The sequence below is a fragment of the Catharus ustulatus genome, chromosome 20 (genome assembly GCF_009819885.2).
Source record: "Catharus ustulatus isolate bCatUst1 chromosome 20, bCatUst1.pri.v2, whole genome shotgun sequence".
NCBI lineage: Eukaryota > Metazoa > Chordata > Aves > Passeriformes > Turdidae > Catharus > Catharus ustulatus.
The window spans coordinates 5,030,612-5,041,505 of NC_046240.1; the positions used below are offsets into that span (position 1 = coordinate 5,030,612).

The 10,894-nt window shown below is 47.5% G+C and overlaps 1 protein-coding gene across 2 annotated transcripts; it reads left to right on the forward strand.

The window, feature by feature from the left end:
* Positions 1-309: 309 nt before the first annotated feature.
* On the forward strand, positions 310-8,040 carry WBP2 (WW domain binding protein 2). 2 transcript variants are annotated; one of them, XM_033076905.2, is made up of 8 exons: positions 310-432; positions 2,090-2,198; positions 2,730-2,865; positions 4,413-4,505; positions 4,724-4,840; positions 5,032-5,154; positions 6,259-6,335; positions 6,491-8,040. In XM_033076905.2, the coding sequence occupies exons 1-8, from the start codon at positions 374-376 to the stop codon at positions 6,542-6,544; spliced, it is 768 nt and encodes a 255-aa protein (XP_032932796.1). In that variant the 5' UTR covers positions 310-373; the 3' UTR covers positions 6,545-8,040. The 2 variants fall into 2 exon arrangements, with proteins under 2 accessions (XP_032932796.1, XP_032932797.1); XM_033076906.2 differs by having other exon boundaries at positions 346-437.
* Positions 8,041-10,894: the final 2,854 nt, after the last annotated feature.

The window sequence follows — 10,894 nt, forward strand, 5'->3', positions numbered from 1 at the left end:
CCACCAAACAGCACAATTACAGAGACAGGGTGCCAGGCCCTGAGGCGGGGAAGGGGGGGTATCATGGCGAGCGGCCTACAACTCCCAGCATGCACCGCGTGACCGACGCGGACGGTGTTAACGCCGTGCATGGACGGACTACAGCTCCCGGCAAACACCGCGGGGCAAACGGCGCCGTGCTAAGGTGGGTGAGGTGAACTACAACTCCCAGCATGCATCGCGCGGAGACACCGAAGTGACCGACTCTATTGATTGAGATGACTACAACTCCCAGCATGCCCCTCGGTCCCATTGACGGCAACAGCCTTTTTCCCGCGCAGGCGCGAAGCGGGCTGGATGCTGTGAGGAGGAGGAGGAGGCGGAGGCGGCGGCGATGGCGCTTAACAAGAACCACTCGGAAGGCGGCGGCGTCATCGTTAACAACAGCGAGAAGTGAGGTGCTATCCCCTTCTCCCCTCCTCCGGCCTCGGGAGCCGGGGGACAGTGGCGAGTTGCTTTCTCCTCCCGCCCTCCTCCTGCCTTCCCCCTCAGGGGGAGCGGCTGTGTGGGTCATGGGGGGCGCGGCGGGTGAAGGGGGTGCTTTAACCCTCTCGGTGCCGGTGTTGCTCGTCCTCCCCTCACCTCGCTAAGGGATTAGGGCCTGTACGTATCCCCCTGTCCCAGGGCCTGTGCGGGGTGAGCTCTGCTGGGCTTCAGCCGCAGGCCTTGCCCACGCTGCACCGCTCCCTCAGCGTCCAGACTGTCCCCAGCCTGTCCCCAGCCTGCTGCTGTCCCCAGCCTGTCCCCAGCCTGTCCCCCGCGGGCTCAGGAAGGGCTGGCAGAGCTCAGCTCCCGTTCAGGTGATGTGGGGATACTGCACCTGCATCGTGCCCCAGCTCGCAGGCTGCCCGCCGTGGTTTTCCGCGTTGCTGGAGCACAGCCCCCTGTCTGTGTGTGCGGGAGGGAGCAGCAGTGTTGGAAAAAGGTGCTGGGATATAACCATGGAAACGGCGAGGCTGCACAGAGCTGCCTCTGTCTGCTGCCCTTTGCTGTCCGCGCCCGCTGTCTGCCAGCGTGCTTCTGACGTGGCAGTCATCTGCTTCGGGGACAAAGGAGTGCTTCATCCTCCAGCGCTTCTTCCACAGGGCCACTTAAACATTGCTGTAGAAATCCTGTGTCTGACTTCCACTTGGGATGTGACCTTTCTTAGAAGTCTTTGGTAACATCAGTTCAGGTATCTGAATTTGCATTCCCTGAGAGAACTGCAGCAGCTGAAGGTGTTGCTGTTCCCTGCTGTCAGCCTGCCTTGCATCAGGGCCTGCCTGTCCCTGGGTTGATCCAGCTGAAATGCTGCAGCCTGAGCAGAGCTGCTCCCACTGCCCTTCCCGAGCTGTTCCTGGAGGGACAGGTATTTACTGGCAAATGGCTGAGGATAGAAACACGTCAGCTGCCAAAGATAGAGGTGGTGGAGATTTCTGCAGCTTTAGGGATTAGAGTGCCTAATGTGGATGCTGTAATGTCAATACAAGTTACCTGCTGTGCCCATGTAACAGTTTTAACCAGATTGTAATTGAGAATTAAGGAATCAGTGCTGGCAACACGAGTTAATGAAGTCTTGTGGCAATGAACTGGAGTTGCTCTGCATCACATTTTTGTGTCAGAGGTGCTAGAGCTGTGCTGAGACCTTCAACAGCCGTGTTGCATAAGCCAGCTTGAGCAGTTTCTTCTCCTGCAGTCCTTCCTCTGTCATGTTACTTGGGGACAACTGACTTAGGGAACTGATCCAGCAGAAATGCAAAACAATTTAAAACAAACAAACAAAAAGTCTTGAGGTTTCGATCAGCTCGATTGACCGAGTTTGCTGCCTGGTTGTGCAGGCAGCAGCAGCAGCAGCTGTGTCAGCACACTGGGAAGGGAACGAGCAGCAGTGCTACTTCAGTTGCTGCTGCCAACAACAACAACAAAAAAGGCAAACCAGAACTGATTCTATCTGCTCAGCATCTCCACCAATGCTGAGGTTACAGGTGGTTTTGGTAGGTCAGTAAACTGCTGTGCATACTGCACTTGTGCCTTGAGCTGTAACTCCTGTCTGTTCTGTTACTGTGTGCAGTGTTTTGATGACCTATGACCATATAGAAATTACCTTCAGTGATCTGGAGCCAATGCCAGAGGCCTTCAAGGGAACCAAGAAGGGGAGTGTTTTCCTGACTCCCTATCGGGTAAGTGGTGAAAGGCTTTATCTTGTCTAAGGAGATAACAGCCCTGGAGTCTGTATTTAAATGTCCTCAGTGCATGAAAGTCAGGGTAATCTACTCCTGCTTGAAGTATGGCTCATCCTCTCCCTCTGGGAAGCATTATGAATTCATGGCATATCCCCTCTATTTGTCAACAGATAATAAATCTGATTAGGTCTTGTACAGGCAGCTGTTTAGTCCATCAGGCATCTTCAAACTGGAAATTAGCAGTGGTCTGGAAATGCTGAATGCAGCAGCACAGCTACTAAATCATAGCTGTGTGGAGCAGCAGGTTCTCTGGAAGCTGGGTGGAGCATTGTCTGAGCAAGAGACTTCCTGGAAAGCCTTAGTACCTTGAGGATTTGGTTTACCTCTGTGGCTGCTGTGTGCAGCTTTTGGCTTGTGGAACTGGTGATGTGGGAGGGAGGTTCAGTTCTTGGAGAAGTCTGTTCATGTAATAAATCATGTGTTTCCTGTTTGTTTTGAATAGCTTTTGTAATGTTACTTTCTTTTCAGGTTATCTTTGTGTCAAAGGGGAAGGATGCTATGCAGTCATTTGTGATGCCCTTTTACTTGTTGAAAGATTGTGAGATTAAGCAGCCAGTGTTTGGAGCAAATTACATCAAGGGCACAGTGAAAGCAGAGGCAGGAGGTAGGTATCACTCAGTGTAAGTTCTGTGTCTCAGTTCAGCTGCTCAATTCATAGCAAAGTCCTGGCTAACCAAACCTTGACACTGTCCAAATGGGTTTTCACACTCCTGTGTTTCTGTCACTGGCAGCTAAAACCACTCTCCTTACTGACTCCCTGCTGAGTTACAATGAGCAGATGTGCTCTGCACCCCATCTCCTTTCCTGCCCTCAGCAAAATGCAAAGTTCAATCAAACAAGTGATCTCAGCAGATAAACATCAGAGTGGAGTCAGCAAGAATGAGGATGTCATTTTGCTTTTGTCACTTGGGATCACCTGTCCCACCTGCATCCAGGTTCTCCTGTGCCAAAAACTCAGATCCTTTCTGGCTCTGTTGGGGTTCAGTGCAGATCCCCAGAGCACTTTCTCCACTGTGTTTCTTGTGCAGTTCAAGGACAGGTGTGCTGTTGCTGCAGTGCATCCTGGCAGTGAAAATGGCACTTGGAAGGGAATGGACTGTCCTGAAATCAATAAATTTAAGGAGCTGTTTCACATTAAACTCAATGAGAAGGCTGTGGCAGACATTTTCAAGAATAATTTTGATTTTGACTGGCTTTTTTTAACCAAAGGCACAGAGTTCAGCAAACTGTCATCCTCAGCTTGATTCAGTCTACTGGTTGTGGCACAGAAATCACACAGGGTGTAAGATCCTTCAGCTGGAGTTCTGCAATCAGCATTGTAGCTTCTGCATAGGAGCTGAGTGGGATCATCCAGCATGAGAGGGAGCCTGAGCATTAAAAACAAACTCAACTGTGTGAAAGGCAAAAGGCTTTAGCTAAATCTTTGTGAATTTTCCCCAGAGGCCATCTCTTTTAATGATGATGTTGTCTTAACAGCCATGAGAGTCTGGTTTACTTAAAAGGCTCTTTAATCTACTTGTTTCTGCTTCAGCACAGCTTCTGCTTTGATGCTTTCTTGGGACTCTGGACTGTGCATGTTTTTCTTTTTTATACTGTAATGTGAGATGTCACTAATTTATTTGTTTTTAATGATTTTTTCATCCTGACTTGAAATATCTTCCATGGGCTCTAATCAATTTATGTGGACCATGTTTTTCATTAAGCTCTTTGCTTTGTTGGGCACTCAGACTCCCAAACTAATTTGGAGCTGACAGTTAGGTGTAGTTGCAAAGGCTTTTTAGCAAATGGAATTAACAAAATCCCTGTCTTCTGCACTAATCTTATCCAAAGCAAGAGCAAATCCAGCACTCCTGATAGCTTGGCCTGTGACAGCTACAGTGGCAACAGCCACAACTCCAGAAAGCTTTTGAAGCTCTCCCTCATGGATGTTTCTGCTTCAGGTGTCTCTTGACCTGACAATAACCCCATGTGAATTTTTCTGATGATACCATAATTCTACCTCTTCCTCTGCTTTTTATTTTTTTTTAATTTGGATTTTAGGGATAAGCTCTTTAAAGAATTACATACAGAGCATCTGTAGATGCAGCATGTAACCTAAATAGCAAAGAAATGGCTTCTCCTTGCTCCTTAGTGCTGTCTTTCCTCCCTCAGGTGGCTGGGAAGGATCTGCCACGTTCAAGATGAGCTTTGCAGCTGGGGGTGCAATTGAATTTGGGCAGCGGATGCTGCAGGTGGCATCACAAGGTATGCAAGTCTGGGGGTGTCTGCCAGAGCTCTGTGGTTTCAGCAGCCCCTGCCTGAAGCTTGATTTAAAAAATACTTTTTTCACATCCAACAAGCAGTAGATTTATTGGTATGACACTTGTTTTTCTGATAAGGAACTCTCTAAGTTTGCTGGAGTCCTTGGGCTGCATTTGAGACAGACTTAATGTTCTGATGAGATCTTGTCTTTGCTTTTGCAGTCTCCAGAGGTGAGATACCCAGTGGAGCTTATGGCTATTCCTACATGCCAAATGGATCCTATGCTTTTGCACCACCTGCAGCTAATGGGGGCTATCCATACCCACCTCCTCCTCCAGGTAAGCCTGGGGATTATTCCAGTCAGTAAGAGTTAAAAAAGGCAAGAAAAACAGATTTTACACAGTGTTTTAGTAGTGACTTGTCTTGTGTAGCTTTTGTTCCTGAGTTTAACTGCATTTACCTTGGCTTCTTTTGGTTGATAGAGAAGGAGGAGTTAATTCTCTTGCTGTGTGATCTCCTTTCCTGACAGACTTTTATCCTGGTCCTCCTGCAGCAGATGGAAACATGGGCTACATGCAGCTTCCACCCCCACCCTACCCAGGGCCCATGGAACCCCCTGTCAGTGGCCCAGACCTGCCCTCCACTCCTGCAGGTAAGGAGTGTCCAGGTGAAAGAACTCACAACAGTTTTCTTAGGAATGAAACAGATTTTGTTTCTTGTCTTTTGGGGAACTTTGAGGCTTCACTTAGAAGTTGAAATTTGTTTAGAAAGGGGATTAGGGAGCTCCCCTAATCTCCAGTTTTGTATATCCAGCTCAGTCTGGAGTCCAGCCTGATTCTCTTCAGGGTAGACACCATTAATGGGTATTTTACACATGGATTTCTTCTTCTTTTGACACACAAAAAAATACAGTTTGTGATTCTCCTGTGGTGGTAATCTTGCCCTAATGGATTAATACAAGGAAGCTGATGGTGAAATGTGTTTGTGGTCTGTTTTAGTTCACAACTGTGGCTTTGGTGCTATTTGTTTCTCCTTCCCCTGTTTCACTCTTAATGTGATTATTTTTGATGAAACAATATGGAACAGGGGAGGAGATGATGGAAAGGAGCTGGGGAAATATCAACCTCATTTTTCACTCATTTGGGATTTATTAAAATGAAAAAAGAGCTTTTGTGGCTGAGCACAGCTATAGATCTCTTGCAGATAAAAATATTTGTTTGGATAAGGTTTTAACTTTCTTCTTTGGTTTGAATAAACAACCATTCATCTTTGAACTATTATTTGGAAAGTGGCACTGCTCCAGAGGGTTGTACAAGATTTTTATGTCCTGCAGAAATGGAGGAGCTGGATTATCCTCATAAATTACCATCTTTAATACACTAATCCCCTGAGCTGGTGTAAACTTGTGCTGATTTTTGTTTTGCCTGTTGATTTCACTCCCAAGAAAGATGGTTTGTTCACTCTTTATAAAGGGTATTGTCTGTATTTAGGCAAGGCTACAGCAGCCATTTATTTATGCCTGACATGCAAATCCCAGGTGACATTTCCAAACTCAGTCTTCCTCTGTTTCCCTGGGAATCAACAATTCTGTGGTAACTGGAAGGGATAATGCTCAATTGTGTTTGTTGTAGCTTTTCTGCAACTTGAGCACTGGTCATAGGGTGCTCAGTTAGTAACCCTTGATGGCCAGGAGTTCTTGTTTTATTGTCAGAATTCTCTGTGTGTTCCTAACCTGTCACTTCTGTCCCTGTGACAGCTGAAGCCAAGGCTGCTGAGGCTGCTGCCAGTGCTTACTACAGCCCAGGCAACCCCCACAATGTCTACATGCCCACGGTGAGTCCCTGCTGCTCTGGCCTTGGGGGGGAGCCCAAGTGTGTGTCTGCCAAATCTTCTCTGTGGCACAGCAAAGTTGGTCTGAACTGATGGTGGTGTCTTGGGTTTTTTATTCTCAGCCATGCACTGATGTCCTTTTGTCATCTTTATTGCAGGACCAGCCACCCCCTCCTCCATACTTCCCACCAGAGGACAAGAAGAACCAATAAGCTGACAGAGAACTTCTCCACAACTCATTGCTTTCTTTTTTTCCATTTTGGCAGAATTCTGGGGCACAGTCCATAGCACTGAGGAGTAGAGCCTTCCCCCAAGGCACACTGCTTTCAGGGGCTCTAGGAGTAGGTGTGTGCAGAGCAAGGGGAGGGATTTTGGCAGCCTGGATCATCTGTGGAGCTCTGAGGGTTTGCTGTCCTGCAGCATTCCCTCCTCCCTGTGCACAGTATCGCTACACCTGGGGGTTCTCTTCACCTCTGACTGCTTCCCTTAGCTCTGTTTCTTTTCATACTTAAATTATACCTCTTTAGAGTCAGCATCTGCCCTAAACTGCTAATTAACATGATCATGACATGGAAACAAGGCTCTTGGGGGTGGGAGGTGCCTTGAATTTACCTTAGTGTGCATCCAAGAGCACCTCTGGACACAGGGATGCCTCTGGGTATTCTTTTTAATCCAGAGTGTCACATACAACTCTTTGCTTTTGAGAAAGGACTTCAAAGGCAACCTTTGGGATCTCAAAGGAAATACGCACCTATGACATTTTTCAGATACATACTCAACTTTCTTGGGTTTCTTTTTTTAATTTTTTTTTTTAATCTAAGTCATTCCTGACAATCATAGCAAACAGTCTGATAGCCCTTCAGATTTTCCTGCTGCTCACCACGTATGACAATGCTGACCAACTTCCTTTCCTCAGACATGCTGCTCTTCACAGGGCTCTCCAGTACCATCTGACCAGTTTAGATCCCATGGGAACACTAATATTTCTGCACTCTCTATTTTCCAGTTAGATAATGTGAGTTCACTGAGTCCTGAACATCCTCCTCATAGTCTACAATGCACTTTTGTTTTTCCTTTGTTGTAACACAAGTTCCACTTTTTGGCCAGTGAAGCATCTTCCTGCTGTGATTTACCTGGTGAATTTACAGCTGATGGGCAGAAAGCAGTTGCTTTACTTCTACCCTGAGAGAATATGCAAAACATTGGAATAAGCTCTAAAGTACAAAGTGTTGTTTATTGCTGTTTGTGTTCCTGGTCCAGCTGTGAATTCCCAATCACCCAAACGTGGACTCCTCATAGCATTGATTCCTTGGTCTCTTTAGCAACAACTCCAGTGCAGAACCTCTGCAGGACTGATCAGAATCTGGGCTGGGAAACTTTTGTGTGTTGTACAGAGAAAATCCTTCCCAGCAAAGTGTGACACAAGATCCTGTGCTAGGGAACTGCTGAGACTTGCTGCATGCAGCCTGCTCGAAGAGAAAAAAGGTTCACCTCTTGTTTTGTTTTTCTTTGAGTTTAGCTGATTAATGAAATTGCTACTGTTTGTGCACTGACTTTTCTAGAATTGCTACTGCGGTGATGTAAAGAAATGGTTATTTAAAAAAATATTTATTTTGAAAGCATTTGATTAATATATTAATGTGAAATGACTTTTGAATGCAGATTTGTTTTGCCAAGACTGTGAAGTAAAAAGAAATGAGCTCAAAAATTGAAGTGTTGATGAGTGTTGGTGTTGGTGAGTTGGTAGCTTTGGATGCAAAGAGGAGGAATTAGAAGCAAAACCACTTGGATTTTCTATTTTATTATTAGAAGCAAAATCACTTGGCTCTTGGCTGGTGACATCAGTTGCTTGATTTCCCTTGGGTGACTTTGTGAATGAGAAGAAAATGTTAAAATGTTTCAGCAAACTCCCATTTCTCAGTTCCTGTTGGAAGCTGGTGTAGCAGCTGCTTTACCCACATGTGTCACCCAGGTTGTTTTTCCAGACCAATTGTCCTCATAAATGTTACAACTTGTTTACTGTTTTACTACCTCAGCAATCCAGCATGATTAATGCCTCTAATTAGAAGCAAGCCACAATTTTATCCTTTTTTTCCCTGTAAGTGTGCTGAGGTGGCTGGTGGTTGTGCCCAGTGAGTCTCAGGTGTGCTCCCCTGTGCTGGAAAAGCTGGGAGTGCTCCAGCAGCAGTGCCAGAGCCATCCCTCCCCCTGAGCTGAACCAGGTGTGTCAGTCTCACCTGGCAGGGCAGGACAGGAGTGTTCCACGTGGGATCAGCTCCTGCTCAGTGCTCCTGGCTCACACTGACACCTGTCAAACAGGAGCTGCTCTCCAGGTATCATCCAAACCTTGCTTGGTTTTATTCCTCTTCCCAGCAGCTGCTGTGGCTGCCTTCATTCTCCTGAGTTCCCTGACCAGCCAGCAGGGATATCTTCCAAATTCTGCTCATTTTTACACCCCTTTTGTCTCCCACATCCTCCCCCATGGCTGTTTGACTGTTTGTTTCCTGTAGAAGAAGGTGGCTGAAGGAGGAAAGTATTGAGATAAAATTTTACAGTTCAGTAGGAGCTGAATAAATCCTTCAAGGTTTCCTCAGTCACACCTGATGGTGCTGCAACCTTTCTGTTGTGACTCATTCCCAGTTACCTCTACTCTGAGACAGAGTCCTAGAAAACAAAGATTTGCATGAACTTTCCAGAGCTCTTGCCCAGCCCCACTCCCTGTGCAGCTCTTAAGCCAGCAATCAGAACAAATCCACGAGGTTCTTTTAAAAGAAGTAAAGTAAGTAAGTGTGCTTGAGAGAGAAATATTTAGATATCTGCTCCCATGGGAACTCAGCTCCGTGGCTCAAGCTGAGTCACTTCCCTTGGAGTGGAGAAGTGGCAAGACCTTCCAGAGACACCATGAGGTTTCTGTCTGGCAAAAGGGAAATGCACTCAAAGGATGAGTCAGGCTGGAATAAATGAAATATTCCTTAGCACGGGTGTCTGGGCTAAATCTGGACTTGAAGCTGTGGGCTTTCCACAGTGGTTTGAGATTGAACGTTCCCATTGCCCCAGGCACGCTCTGTGGCGAGGTGGAGCAAGCCAAAAAAAGAGATTGGGTGTGGTCTCGATGTGTTTGGAGTGTGCTGCGGGGAAGTGAAGCGCGTTTTGGGAATGCAGGTTATACACTCAGGCAGGGATTGGGCTGAGCGGGCCAGCACGATTTGGGATCCAGAATTTGACTTTGGTACTCAGCACTCCCTGCCATCCCCCTGATGGCAACTGGGAGCTGTTCTGTGCTTGGGAAAGGGCTCAGGGAGAGTGGAAGGGTCACCAGTCCTGCTGCCCACGCAGAAGGTTTTAAACATTAAAGCAGGCAAGTGCAATTTGAAGTCTGCTGCTGCTCTGGAAGCAGGGTGGGAATAGGACAGGAAGAAATGTTGTGCAGTGACACGTCTGCAGGTCTGGCCCCTGCCTCAGTGATTAACTGGCTGTGCAGCAGGAGGCTGCCATGTGACACCCAGATTGGTACCATTAAATTCCAGTAGTTGGATGGTATTATACTGCTGAAGGAAAAGAGGAGACACAGGGAACAATTAGTGTTGGATCCTTTGGCAGAGGCAGATTTTCCCACCACCACCTGCAGTTCTGTCTCTTTGGTGTGACTTGGGCTCTTCACTTGAGATGTCTCTCCCTGCCTCTGATGCTGGGAAATGCAGCTGCTTCCCTGCTCTGGAGAGTGTGGGGTAACTGGGTATTTCCAAAGTGCTTTGAGATCTTGTGCAAAGAAGTGTTGCTGCAGGAACTGCAGCTCTGCTGACAGATTTCAGACTGTCAGCCCTGAAATCCTGCTGCTGTCCCTGGGGGCTGGGGAAGGTCTTTACCTTGGAAGGATTGCCCCATCCTTAGGGATTAAGGATCCTTACCCTGGAAGGATTGCCCCATCCTGTGTGTACTTGCCTGGGATTGCCTCCAGACAAAGGAATAAACAGGGTCCTCCTCTTCCTCCAAACCATTCTGCCCATGTTTTACCTCAAGTGCTGCAGCTTCATGCATTAATCTTCTGGCTGGGGGGATGCACTAAGCAATTGTAGGGAGTGAGGTTAAGCCCATCTGGCCAGCACCTCCCCATGCTGTGTGTGCCTTCCTTTGGAGATCATGAGGAATTCCCACCACTCTCAGAGCTGTAGATGGTCAAACTGCCTCTGCCACATGATGATTTATCAGCTCTGGCTCACAGCATTGTCTCCCTTTGCAAGCACTGCTGGAGGTGGCAGGAGCTGTGGGGTGAGGTTTGGATCCAGCTGCTCCCACAGCATCCAGGAGCAGAGCCAGCCCTTGGCAGTGAGCAGCTCCTGTCACATCACAGGCACCACCACCTGTAAAAAGAGCTGCCAGAGGTGTGCTGGAGGTGAGTTTTGCCAAGGCAGGCTGTGATCAGGAAGAGTTTCAGGTTGAAGCTGCACAGAAAAGCCCAAGGGACAAATGTGAGGTTTGTGGGTGGGGACAGAACGCTGAGATGTGCAGGGTAAGGATCTTTATTTCAGTCAGGGCTCTCTCTGCAGCCACAGCAGGTGTTA